Source organism: Elaeis guineensis, chromosome 9, assembly GCF_000442705.2.
Source record: "Elaeis guineensis isolate ETL-2024a chromosome 9, EG11, whole genome shotgun sequence".
In the NCBI taxonomy this organism is placed as follows: Eukaryota; Viridiplantae; Streptophyta; class Magnoliopsida; order Arecales; family Arecaceae; genus Elaeis; species Elaeis guineensis.
This window is the reverse complement of record NC_026001.2, coordinates 18,264,635-18,278,494: the sequence shown is the minus strand read 5'-3', so window position 1 is coordinate 18,278,494 and position 13,860 is coordinate 18,264,635. Positions and strand designations below refer to the sequence as shown.

Sequence of the window (13,860 nt, the reverse complement as noted above, 5' to 3'; positions counted from 1 at the left end):
TTGTAGTAGGGGCTCGGATGAAGTCTACCTGCAATAGGAATTCGGGGCAGAGGTCCGGCTCCCGTAGGAGCTCGGATGAAATCAAAAGGCGGTCGACCGCGTAGAAATATGGGTGGAGTCGGGTTGCTGTAGAAATCTATCCTTGGGAAGTTCGCCGTGGACGAAGTCTGAAAATTCGGATTAGAATCTATCATGGCTGGAAGAGATCTGGAAGAGGTCCGGAGAACGGTCGATCATTGTAGAAGGTCGGTAGATAGTGAAGCCCGGAGAGCATTTGAAGCAGTCCGGTGGACGACTGAAGAAGTTGTCGTTGGAGAAGTCCGGAAGGGCGTTATCATAGCTCAGACAGTTGGGGGAGTTTAGAAAAGCATCGCACCAGGTGAAAATTTGGCTGGAGAAATCGAAAAGATGCCGCACTAAGTCGGAGGGATCTCGGGAGAGTTGGCCTCTTATGAACTTCGGACTGGGGGTATTTTATACCCAACACCAGTCCCCTACTTTCGAGTTCGAGTTTGAATGAAGTACAGAGAAATTTTAGCCGAAGTTGCTCCCTCGATTTTGTGCTTGCGGTTGCCAGATATTTGACGTTCGGCATGCTGGTACCGGAGTCTTTTCGAAAAAGATTTTTCTTTTTGGAATTCCACCAGGACGTGGCTCTAGGTACGGCGTAATAATGACTTTGCCAGCCGCCTGCCTTTCCAACAGCCTGTCAAGGTGGGTGGGACACGCGCGAATACAGACCGGCCAACGGGGATCCGAAATCATAAGTGCGCCGGATCGGGGTCTATTTAAACACGTTCTCCTCCTTCATAGGTTTCACTTTGCTTGAGAGAATCCTCGTTCCCTCTTCTTCCCTGAGAGCTCCAGTTTCCTCTAGCATCCTTCCCGGCCTTAGGCGTTCGTCGAGTCGACCTCCATCGTTCTCGCCGTTCCCCTGTGCTCCTGGGGTTGATCTAGGTTAGTTTCGAAACTTCTATTGTTTCTGTCTTCCTTCTTCGTATTCTGTTTATTTAGCTTTCTCGGGGCCTGTCTGCTATTTTTCTCAATTTTTTGAGATTTTTGTGGCTTCCGTCTGATCCAAAATGTCCTCTGATATCTCCTCCTCTAGCAGTTCTAGGAGTTCGTCAGCCCCAGTTCTCCATAGTACCGGTACCGTAGACGAACCCGTAGCTAGGACCGAACCTTGTCCGGCCTTTGCGCCGGACACCATCCCCGGTTCCTTGACTCCGGATGAACTCTCACTGATAAGGATTCAGTATGGAGTTCCTCCGGAGTACGAGCTGGAGCTTCCCGGGCCATCTGGGGCTAGCGCCCCTCCTCCGCCGCTTCTGTCTGTACCAGGAGGCCTTCCGTGCTGGACTTCGGCTCCCGCTGCCGCCCTTCGTTGTTGCTCTCTTTCATTTTCTGAACATTTCTCTAGTTTCCGTCGTGCCGAACTCCTTTAGGTTTTTGATAGGGTTTCTTTCCTTTGTAGTTTAGCCGAAGTTCGGCCGACTCTTCCTTTGTTTAGGAACTTCTACACCTTCAAGCGCCATCCCTCGGAAAGATTGGTGGTACTTCTCCCCCAGTTCGGTAGAAAGGGGTTGCTGAAAGGCCCCCTCTTCTGTCCATAACTGGAAGGAGAGGTTCTTCTACGTCCGATGCCCAACCTTAGAGCTAGGGTTACCCCCTTGGGGTTCTCTGAGGGATTCCGCCCGTCGGGCCTCTAGCCTGGAAAGGGACGACCTCGAGGCCTCAAAAAAACTCGAGGCCTATCAAGCTCCCCTCCTCCCCGAACTTTTGAGGAGCAACTTTTGTTCAACGTCGGCCTGAGTCCCCTTAATCCTGTCCGGTATCTCTCCCCTTTTTGTTTCTTTTTCTTCTTCTCTCTTTTTTTTTTGGTACTTCCCCTTCTTCTTGTTCCATCTCGAAGCCATGCTGATCTTCTTTTATCGCAGACATGGATGCAAGCGTGGCTCGAAGGTTAGCCCAGGGTCTCAAGACCCACAAGAGAAAGGATGCCTCAACTCGGGGTTGGTGAAGAAAGCCAGGACAGAGGGCACAAGCTCGGCCGCGTCTGCTCCGACGCCCGTCACCATCGAAGTCCCCTCCGACGCCGAACCTGAAGTCCCCCGCCGAGGGTTCGGTTTCGGAGGTTCGTCCCGAGGGGGCGCCTAGGGCCAAAGGAGAAAGAGAAAGAAGACCCTAGCCCGGAGGAGTCACAGTCGCAGGGCTGCCACCGAGGGGGTCGGCGGCTCCGAGGAAGATCTGGGGGAGAATCCCTTCAACAATAGGGACTTGATAAAGAGGCTGGTCGAAGAGTGCATCCTGCCGGAGGTCATCGAGAGGATCGTCCTCGCTGATCCCGAGCTGCGGGTCTGGGACTCTCTGGGATCGTTTCTCGAAATAGGCTAACTCACCTTTTTCCTCCCTCCTGCTTCTTCAACTTAGTCTTGAGCTCTCATATCGCTCCCCGACCTTTCTTGCAGATTGGACATCAGCTCGTCACCAACGTCGAGGCGGCGAAGATCACCAAGAAGGAGGCAGCTCGGGCAGAAGAAGGTCGCCTAGCCGGGGCCGCCCGTCTTGAGGAGAAGATCGCCGAGGTCCTGAGCCTTCAGGAGGCGCTGGAAAAGGAGGGACAAACCTCGTCCGATCTGAGGACTATTTTGGAGGAGGAGAGAGAGAAGGCTGAGGCCGAGGTCTCCGCATTGAGGGCACAGGTTTCGAGTGGAAGGAGCAGGCTTCCGAATTGAAGGAGCAGGTTTCTGAGCTGAAAGCGTGGATTCCATTCCTGGTCTCGGAGGCAAGGGCTCGAGTAGTGGAGGAGTTCAAAGGCTCCTCCGAGATGGAAGATCTGAAGGTCCAGTTCAGTCAGGACACCTTCATCAAGAGGTTCGAGCTCTGCCAAGAGAAGGTGGCTGGGAGGTTTTCCGAATTGGATCTCAGCTTTCTGAACGAGGCATCCGATGATGAAGCCGGACCATCTGACGTCGCCGTCGATTCTCTTCCAGTCGGGACCTCATCGACTGCTGTGGCCGCAGCTGACGATCTTCCGGGACGCCGACCCCCTCTACTTCTACCCCAGAGGTCCGGAACCTCTAGTTTTGTATTTTTCCTTCGTGGTGATTGTTCCTTCGTTCTCTTGTACTTGAAGTTTATTTGATCAATGAAGCCGGATTTGTCTTTACGGAGGATCCCCCCTCTCTTTTTTTTTTTGTATCCTTTTCCTTCTTTTTATCTTCTGGCATTAATTTGAGTCGTGGCGCTCTTGTCCTCCAACGACAGTGTCCTACCGAAGCTCTTCCCCTGCCGGAGGGTATTCCCTTGAAGTCGATGATACGAGACCTTCAAAAGGAAGTCCGTCAGTTGACAAGGAAATCCAAAAAGCTGGAAGACGAACTCCGCCGGCTGAAGGAGAGCCATTCAGAGGTCACCGCGAGGCTACTCGGTTTCGGGACCTCCACAGGAAAAGTCTCATGGAATACACCAAAAGGAAAGCCGACTTCATCACGGAGCTTGAGGAACTCGAAAATGTGCCAGCGACCGGTCGTGGACTCAGGCTTCCAAGATCAGCTCTCTTAAAGTCGAGCTGGCGGCCGCACGGGAGAAGATCGGCTGGCTGGAAGGGAGCTCGTCCCGGCTCACCATCCGGACTGACCGCGATCAAGACTGGTCAAAGAGGTTCTCCGACCTTCAAAAACAGCTGCGGGACGTCGAGGCGACTTACGACACCCACCGGGTCGGCTGGAGCAGACAAGTAGAGGACTACCGAAGGAGGCTCCAGACGGTGACTGACGAAGTTGCCCGCCTTCAAAGGCGGTTGTTCGAGAGAGTCCAGCTTGTCCCTGCACAAGGTTCTGATGAGCTTTGCTCCTTGAGGGGGACTATGGCGGAACTGTCCGTAGCCCTTGGGTAGGAGGAAGCCGAAGTACGGTGGCTGAAAGTTCAGCTGGTCTACGAGTAGCAGGCAGTCAAGGACGTCGAGGCAGAGTCGGAGGTCTTGAGGAGGAGGCTTCGAGAGTCGGAGGACGAGCACCAGCGATTCCACCGGATGTTCCAGGATATGCTGCTAAAAAGATGGAGCTAGAAGAGGAAGTTGAAAATTTGAGACAATCCATAGCGGGGCTGGAACCGAGAGCTCGAAATCGGAAGAAACTGGGCTTCCTTAGAGCCTCTTTTCCTTTTCTTCTTCCTTATCTTTTTATTTTTTTGGCCTTTAAGGCTTTGTAATGAGTACTTCACCAATGAAATGGAAATAAAATTATCTGTTACCTTGTCTATTCTGGTATTAAATGGTTGTTTACCAAACTCCATTTGTCTTATGTCTTGTTCTGCGCCGATGGAGTTCGTAATCCCTCACCGGTTCTTGCTTTGAGTCGTCGTTTACTGAATTTCTTTTGTCTTCCATCTTGTTCGATGCCGACGCAGTTTGAAGGTTCCTGGCCGTTGCCATGTCGATTTGCCTTTAGGGATCAGAGATTTTCGACAGGGGTTTTCTCTTCCATCGAGACAAGGTCCCTTGTGCTTTTGATGTAGTTCGTTTCTTACCTATCGCTGGTGTAGTTCGTCACTTTTTCTTTTCGCTTCCCCCTTTCTTCTGTGTTTGAGTGAGGGTCTTCCTTCTGCTCTTAACGGAATCGTGAGAGTGTAGAGGAGTCATTGGGGAAGCTTTCCTCCTTATTGATCAACCGAGTCTTTGCTTGCGTCGGGATGAGGTCCTCACCTTGTTCCCGACAGCCGGCTTCAGCTCGTGTTAGAACGAGATTCTCCTCCTGTTCCTAATAAGGCTGCGGGGGCACATAAGGGCCGTTGTAAGGGCCTTCCCCCCATCCGATCTTTAAGAAATCGGACCTTCGATTTTACTCATGTTAGGACGAGGTTCTCCTCCTATTCCTAACAAGGCTGTGGGGGCACATAAGGACCGTTGTAAGGGCCTCTCCCTCCATCCGGTCTTTAAGAAATCGGACCTTCGACTTTGCTCATATTAGGACGAGGTTCTCCTCCTGTTCCTAACAAGGCTGTGGGGGCACATAAGGGCTGTTATAAGGGCCTCTCCCCCCATCCGATCTTTAAGAAATCGGGTCTTCGACTTTGCTCATGTTAGGACGAGGTTCTCCTCCTGTTCCTAACAAGGCTGTGGGGGCACATAAGGGCCGTTGTAAGGGCCTCTCCCCCATCTGGTCTTTAGAAAATCGGGCCTTCAACTTGCTCATGTTAGGATGAGATTCTCCTCCTGTTCCTAACAAGGCTGTGGGGGCACATAAGGGCCGTTGTAAGGGCCTCTCCCCCATCCGATCTTTAAGAAATCGGGTCTTCGACTTTGCTCATGTTAGGACGAGGTTCTCCTCCTGTTTCTAACGTGCTTAATTTCGTTTGTATGGGGGAGTTATTTCCTGTCGTTATAAGCTCATACCAAAAGAAAAAAAAATGTGCGGATATAAAAAAAATTTTCATTCAGGGCAAAGTTGTTGGTAATACATTCGTAGATTTTTTGAACCCTATAGCCGCGGAAGGTCTGCTCCCCACCGGGGGTCTCCCTGAGACGGAGTTGATAATCCCAATTGGAGGCCGATTTCTGGCTGCTCCTCCCTCCTTGGCGGTTCCGGCTGTGGTAGGGCCCTAGGCCGATCTTCTCTCCTTCAGGTCGGCGTCGAATATACCTGTCGAGCCGACCTCGTCTGATGAGCTCCTCGATCTCGTCTCGGAGCTGAATACATTCCTCCATATCGTGGCCGTGGTCACGATGATAGAGGCAGAATTTGTTCGGGTTGCACTTTTCAGGGTGCGAGCGCATCCTCTCCGGCCTTGGGAGCTGCTCCCTAACCTCCATCAGTACTTGAGTTTTCGATACGTTGAGAGGGGCGTAGCTGTGGAATCTTCCGGGAGGAGAGCCTCGCCGAACTCGACGGTCCGGGCTTCTTTGCTTACGAGTTCGGGGGGGAGTCCGGACGTGCCTATGTCCGGGAGGAGTTCGAGAACGTGGCCGAGCTTCACTCGCTCTTTTTCGCCTGCGGGCTTGCTCGAGTCCCCCGCCTGCCACTCTCTCGCGGTCCCTCGTCCTTCATCTTGAAGGCTTCTTCTGCTCGGGCATATCCTTCGGCCTGAGCCAACAAATCGGCAAAATCTCTGGGGTACTTCTTTTCTAGGGAGAACAGAAGGTCGTTCTTTTGAAGGTCGCCTTTCAGAGCGGCCATCGCGACTGATTGATCCAAGTTCCGAATCTCCAACACGGCGATGTTGAAATGGTTGACGTAAGCCCGGATGGACTCCCCCTCCCTCTGCTTGATGTTGATGAGGGACTTCGAACCCCTCCGGGAACACCGGCAGCTAACAAAATGAGCCGCAAACTGGTGGCTCATCTGATCAAAGGAAAAGATGGTACCAGACTTCAATGCTGAGTACCAGTTCCTTGCTGCTCCCTTCAGGGTGGATGGAAAAGCTTGGCACAAGATGGCATCCGACGTGCCATGGAGCAGCATCATTGTCCGAAAAGCCTCCAGGTGGTCAACTGGGTCCGAGGTCCCGTCGTAGCTTTCGAATTGAGGGAGCTTGAAGTTTGGCGAGATCAGTTCCTGCATGATCATTTGAGAGAAGGGAGGGTCAGTACAGATGTCTTCACCATAAGCGGGGGGAGCGTGGCGGAGTTCCTCGATCCGTCGGTTCATCTCCTGGAGCCTTCGATCCAGGAAGTCCTCTCGACTGCGGGTCTCGAGGGTCTTCAGGCAGAATAGAGGTAGAGATCTTTCAGGAGTAGAATCGTGATCGGACTGAGGGCTCTCCACCCTCGGTTTTGTCTTTCCGGGAAAGACGGGGCGACTGGCCCAAGTAGCCCGCCCAACCGTCGGATTTTGGAATTCCGACGACGTTCTCTTCAATCGCACCGACGCCTGCGGCTGTTGTTGCTGTTGCATGGCCTGCACTGCTTCAGCGAGGCCTCTGACCTGCTGAACCAGCAGGTCGAATTGCTCCGCGCCGACCGCCGTCGCCGGAGGAAGAGGAGCCTGGGAGACTGGAGGTGAGGCCGGAGCCTGAGATCTGACCGCAGAGGCCGTGGATCGCTTGGTGGATGCTCTGCGGGGAGGCATTGGGCGAAGATTTAGTAGAGGAAGAAGAAGAGGATGTCGGAGAAGATGACCGAAATCAGTCCCGTTGAGCACTCCTTTAAGAATAAGGGTACCGCGAAGACACAGCCCTCCTTCTAGCGCCAATTCTGTTGGTGCAAAAATCCACTGACGTTGGAGAAGCTGGAGCTGGGATGACCGTGGCCGCCGTCGGGACCTGCAAAGAAAGTCTAAACCGGAGTTGGGGGTGCTCCGGCAAGACCCTCCGACGCTCAAGTCAGTTCTCTGCCTCAACAAGACTGGAGTGCTCGAATGAGAATTTTAGCAGAGTTTTGAGATAGAAATTAGAGCTTAGAGATTAACGTATCTGGGGTCCCCTTTATATAGGCGGAGGGCGTAACAGATTGATAGCGACGTTTGTAACCGCCTGGTAGTGGGCCGTTCAGAGACGTGCGGAGTTTGTTACGGAGAGTAGTGGCGTCAGAGGTTGCCCAGGACCACGTGGAGCTCGCTGCGAAGAGTGAAGTGGTGTCCGTTGTCGTGACTTGCCAGAGAGTGGTGGAGCTGCGTGGAATCCGTTGCAGAGAGTGGAGCAGGGTGGTGGCTCTTGTCGTGGCTTGTCAGAGAGTTCGGATCCGTCGGTTGGAGCTCGGTTGGAATGCCTGATGGAGCAGAAGGGCTCTTCACATCGTCATTTTGGGAGAGGCTCGAATGTCCCGAGGTCGCCGACTTTTCAGGCGGGGGTCGCCTGCCCCAGGAGCTCGGATGGAGATTTTCTGTTGGCGGAGTCCAGGGAAGTCCGATCGCTAGGGGAGTCCGTCTGGGATTTATCTGATGTGGAGGCTCATCCGAAGATCGTCCGCTGGAGAAGCCCGATTTTACGGAGAGTCCGATAGGAGGTCGGTCGGCGATGGACTTCGGATAGCGCTGGGGAGACTCGGCAGACATCGGGGGCGATCGGCTATCGCAGGGACCCAGCTGCTGGAGCTCGTCCGTCGTAGAAGCTCGTCCGGAATCTATCCGCTGGAGGAGTTCGGACGGGATCCGGTTCTCGCGAGTGGTCGAAAGGGGGCCGTTTGTTGTAGGAGCTCGGGCGAGGACCAGTCGTCGTGAAAAATCGGAGTAGTGTCCCGTTGTAGAAGTTCATCCGGAATCCCCTCGCCACGGAGTAGCTCAGCTGAGGTCTACCTGTAACGGAAGTTCGGAAAAATTTTGTTCATAGTAGAGGTTCAAATGGAATTTGCTTACAGTAGACGTTTGGGGTAGACAGCCCGCTGTAGGAGTTCGGAGTAGACCGTTCGTAGTAGAAATTCGGAGTAGGTCGCTTGTAATAGAAGCTCGGAGTAGACCATTTGTGGTGGGAGTTCGGAGTAGACCATTTGTAGTAGGGGCTCAGATGAAGTCTACCAGCAATAGAAATTTGGGGCAGAGGTCCGGCTCCCGTAGGAGCTCGGATGAAATCAGAAAGGTGGTCGACCGCCGTAGAAATATGGGTGAAGTCGGGTTGCTGTAGAAATCTGTCCTTGGGAAAGTTCGGCCGTGGACGAAGTCTGAAAAATTCGGATTAGAATCTATCATGGCTGGAAGAGATCTGGAAGAGATCCGGAGAACGGTCGATCATTGTAGAAGGTCGGTAGATAGTGAAGCCCGGAGAGCATTTGAAGTAGTCCGGTGGACGACTGAAGAAGTTCGTCGTTGGAGAAGCCCGGAAGGGCATTATCATAGCTCAGACAGTTGGGGGAGTTTAGAAAAGCGTCGCACCAGGTCAGAAATTCGGCTGTCGGGGAAATCCGAAAAAAATGCCACACTAAGTCGGAGGGATCTCGGGAGAGTTGGCCTCTTATGAACTTCGGCTGGGGTTATTTTATACCCAACAGATCCCTTGGAGTTTGGGTTGGAACTCAAGAGGTTCCATTCCAAATTATTATGGGATATCTGTGAATTAAAGAAATGATATGTGATTGAAAGCCATGGTACAATGTATTAGGAAACATATTTGCCAATCCACCATGAAAAGCTAAGCCTTTTATTTAAAACCGGCCTTCTAAAATTCAATCTTGAATGGCAGAGGATCTCGACTGAAGTCTCCTATATCAAGCATCGATCCATGTTGGTTCCAATGAAAGACTAATCTTGACCAAATATCGATTTGTTCCTAAAATATAACCGAATCAGTTGGTGCAAGAAAGCTCAACTTGATTCGATCAAGATCGGATTGGTTCAAATTGATTCTCGGATTACCTAAATATTTTAAAAATTATTAACAAATATTTAGCTTTATTCAAAAATAAATTAAGAATGGAAGAAGCTGGATTATAAAAAAAATAATATATAATGTATTCAAAGACATCTATGATAAACAAGACCGAGATTGTTTAAATATCTAGAATATTACATGTTAGCAAATGGCTTATAATAGAACCCGGCAAGACTTGGACATTTATTCATGTATGTACTTATTTGTTTGATTGATCTTCTAAATCTGTGATCTTTAAGTGATGAAGAACAGAATTTACAAGTACCATATGTTTAACATGGTATGGACCATGGAAAGGATTCAATAGCCCATGCTAATCAATCCTTCACATGTTGAGGTGTTTATGATCAATCCTTTCCATGGTATGGACCATGGAAAGGATCCCATCCACAGCTTGCATGTCATGCAAGAACATTTGTCTCAGGGATGAACTATATGTTCCCTAAAGACAATGCAAAAGTTAGCTTGCTCTATCTACTTATCTGCCTTTATCCATCCTCTGCCATCTGCTACAGATATGCAGCCTGTGAAGTTAGCTTGGTATCTATCAAGGCTGCTTTTTCTAAGTATGTCCGCACCAATGTCTAAAAACATTTATCTTGCTTCTTACAAGATTATTTGAGACTTTTAAGATACATATATTTCTTAGATTAGGTTTATTAATAACACTAACCAAGAATTAAGTCACATTTTTTGCTATTTTACGATCAATCCACCTTGCCTTTCAGGCTTTACGCAGTTTTAGTAGGCTAGATTTGAACATCCTGATTTGATTTATCCAGGGGTATGGTTTAACTGAGGGAGGAGGAGTTTCATTATCGATTGGTCCTGATGAATGCAGTAATGTGAGGTCTGCTGGACGTCTCAATTGTAATGTCGAAGCCAAAATTGTAGATACTGTCACTGGTGAGGCTTTATCAGTTGGCCAAGAAGGTGAATTATGGATTCGAGGTCCTGCCGTTATGAAAGGTAATTAGTATGGTGCATGAGCATTTGATCATACAAGGTACAAATTAAGATGGTGCTAATAAAAATCTGGGGGGGTTCCCTGCTTGGTGCAATGATAAAGACTTGCGCTGACAAGTGCAATGACACGATCGAGTCCTGGAGTAGCCACTTTGTGCAAAAAAAGGCCAAAGATTAGGTCTGTCTCCAGTTTGCCCCCTCCAGGATCCTAGATTATCAGGAAAATAACTGATCATGTAGTCGATGTTTGAAGGCCTCTCTTGCTATTTTACTACATTACATCCAGTATTTAGTCACTGTTTGTTGTTAGGTTATGTTGGTGACGATGAAGCCAATGCTTCGACCTTTGATTCTGATGGTTGGCTGAAGACAGGTGATCTGTGTTACTTTGATCATGACGGTTTTCTTTACATTGTGGATAGGTTGAAGGAGTTGATTAAATACAAGGCTTACCCGGTATGTGATTGCTTATCTGCAGATTTTATTCGAGCTTGGTTTACATACAGACTTACTCATTTAGCATTATTTCCTTGTTGCAGGTTGCACCTGCTGAATTGGAGCTTTTGTTACAGTCCTTACCAGAAATCGTGGAGGCTGCTGTAGTTCCGTAGGTTTCTGAACATCAGAACCTCACCTAATTACCAAACTTGCCTCTCTCTTTTTTTTTGACTTATAATTTTGGTGGATAGAAAAGGTGTAAGGTATTAGAGATTATTGCATAGTAATTCAAGATAATAAATTAGAATTGATTTATGAATATGATTTATCAAATATTAATTAGAGAGATAATATTCTAATCATATTTCACCTGGAAAGAGTATTCTATCATAACCATTATAATGTTTTGGTAAAAGTTCTCACTAAATATGTGTTCCTAAGTCCTTTATGTTGTTTCATGAATTAGCTTACTTTTAAATATTTCTTAGTTCTTAAATTATCTTAATTCTACACTCTTAGTAATACCAACAAAAAAGTTTGCCACCCTGTGCTCCTTTTTGAAGATTACATGCAAAAAGTTTCATTTATCTACAAAATTTCATTTCTAATGCTTATGTGATATCATTCCTTTAGCTTCTCCGAAGCAAATCATGTTAAAAAAATTTGATTTCTAGTTAAACCTTTATGGCATTTAGCAGTTTCTAATTTTATTGTGCATATACTGTGTATACAAGACATGATTTGAATATTTGTTTAAAACATATTTATAACATATATGATGCACTATCTTTGTGAAAGTCAACATCTTAATATGGTGATAATAGTGGAACCAGCATATTTTTTTCCAGAAAAAATGGATACTGTAAAATTTTAATTTATAATGATAATAGTTAGTCATGGTCAGTGATTTACTACGATATGCACTTGCGCTGGCTGCTTTAGGCTTGCTTTAGACATATTAAGAATTTCTGTTATAATTCCCCACCATCATTTGATGGTCATTTGACAGTGAAAGGTAGAAGGTGTAAACTGGAAAGAGCTATCTTCGAGCAGCTTTCATTTCAATGTAGAGATTAAAAGTACTACATAATTTGCTCTATGCTTTGCTTCCTATCATTCTATGTTTGAAAATAATAGGTACCCACATGAAGAAGCAGGGCAAATACCAATGGCATTTGTGGTGAGACAACCAGGAAGCAACCTCAGTGAAGCAGAGATTATTGATTTTGTTGCAAAGAAGGTGTGCTTTAAATATGAAAACTTGAACTTCCAATCATTCTTTTATTATTATTATTTTTTTTTAATGAAATAGAAGTGCTTATACTCAAGGAAACAAAGCTTAATAAGGCTAACAATTATATGTTTCGATGCATTTGCTATAGGTTGCACCACATAGAAAGATACATAAAGTCGCATTTGTTGACTCAATACCAAAATCAGCAACTGGAAAGATCTTGAGGAGGGAATTGAGCAAACAAGCACTTTCTAGCTCCATATCTAGATCATGATGTCTTTTATTGCAACAATCTCCTATAAACTATGAGTTTCAAGCACAGCAACGGTGCATCCTAGCACTTGCTTGATTGGTAAAAGCTTGAAAGGATCGTGTTTCATTTATGCCTTGTGTTAAGCTTTTGTGTATTTGATTAATAGCAGTGAACATTTATCGAGGAGAAGGATATTAACCTTTCTGAAAAGCTGTATCAAAGCTCTTCAATGTTGGAGTTGGCACATCCCTTGGACAGGTCTCTCTCTGTTTTTTTTCTTTTCTTTTTTTTTTTTTGGGTAGCATGCAAAGGCATGATTATTATTTGTCTTTTTATGTGCCATACCTCATTGTCACCTATTTGGAACAGTTGTATGAATTTATCAAAATTTGGCTTTTTATGACAAATTGGAATCTCAATCTAAGTCAAATCCTACCAAGTGGTAATTATGTACAGCATACAAGTCAATTATATATGAATTGAAGACATAAATATATATTGGGTTGAATAAGGCTACGTTAGGTTAGAGTAGAAATGGCCAATTATGATCAGGTTTACAGTCGATTTGAGATAAACAAATTTAGGTTTGGCATAAATAGGTACCAATCATAAGCAAGTTGTGGTGAGCAACCTGGAAGCAAACTCAGTGAAGCAGAAATTATTGATTTTGTTGTAAAGAAGGTATGCTTTGAATATGAAAACCTGAACATCCAATCACATTCTTTTGGTTTTTTATATAAATGCAATAAAAGTGCTTGTACTCAGGAAGCAAAGCTTCGAGGCTAACAATTATACACTGCATGCGTTTGCTGTAGGTCGCACCATATAAGAAGATACGCAAAGTTGCATTTGTTGACTCGATACCAAAGTCAGCAGCTGGAAAGATTTTGAGGAGGGAATTGTGCAAACATGCACTTTCTAGCTCTCTATCAGATTATGATGCATGTTTCATGTTTAAATCATGATGTCTTTAGTGTAATTATGTCCTTTAAACTATGAGTTTCAAGCATAGCGGTAGTGCAATATTCCAGCACTTGCCTAATTGTCGAAAGCTTACGATAATGTCAATAATTAATTATTAGTATTTTAAAAAATATTAATAAAAATTTCTATTTTAGCGGTATATATAAGTGCCCTTAAAATTTTAATTATAGCATTATATTTGTTCAATTATATATGCTGGTAAAAAATTCTCAAAAATAAACCATTGATCCTTTATCTGAATTGAAGTTCTTAATCGCTAAGTCATAACTTTATGAACAATTTATTTAACTTACTAACATTTATTCATATCATTAAATATTTATTTTAAAAATTTTCTTTTTCACAAAAATTAAAAATAAACTTTATTTTATTTTTATGATATCTTCAAAGTTTTATCATTGAAAATATTTAAAAAATTACTTTTGTGCATCATCATATTCATATATAGTATTTTACAAGCACTTTAAGAATTGTTAATGCATGATTATTTTTACTTATCTATATTAAAAAATAATAATGAGTTTTTATAAAAATGCTAATTTATTATATTAAAGGTTATTTTAAATAACTTTTGATTTTTAATATTTTAATACAAGATCGATTGAACTAATGGCCTATATAGTAATGCTAAGAAAATATGTTAATTTATTGTAAATATTTGTACCAGAAGAGATTCCAATCATGA

The 13,860-nt window shown here is 45.8% G+C and overlaps 1 protein-coding gene across 1 annotated transcript; it reads left to right on the top strand.

Annotated features, from left to right (window-relative positions):
* Positions 1-9,726: 9,726 nt before the first annotated feature.
* On the top strand, positions 9,727-12,598 carry LOC140851726 (4-coumarate--CoA ligase-like 7). The gene is made up of 6 exons (XM_073243808.1): positions 9,727-9,866; positions 10,083-10,269; positions 10,577-10,722; positions 10,806-10,873; positions 11,842-11,944; positions 12,087-12,598. Exons 2-6 carry the CDS (start codon positions 10,263-10,265, stop codon positions 12,210-12,212), a joined length of 450 nt encoding a protein of 149 aa, XP_073099909.1. The 5' UTR covers positions 9,727-9,866; positions 10,083-10,262; the 3' UTR covers positions 12,213-12,598.
* The last annotated feature ends 1,262 nt before the right edge of the window (positions 12,599-13,860 follow it).

What these genes read in the sequence shown, in the direction of transcription:
- LOC140851726 (XM_073243808.1), top strand. An exon ending in TTAAATACAAGGCTTACCCG is followed by an intron (nt 10,723 to 10,805) that starts GTATGTGATTGC and finishes TCCTTGTTGCAG; the next exon opens with GTTGCACCTGCTGAATTGGA. An exon ending in TTGATTTTGTTGCAAAGAAG is followed by an intron (nt 11,945 to 12,086) that starts GTGTGCTTTAAA and finishes CATTTGCTATAG; the next exon opens with GTTGCACCACATAGAAAGAT.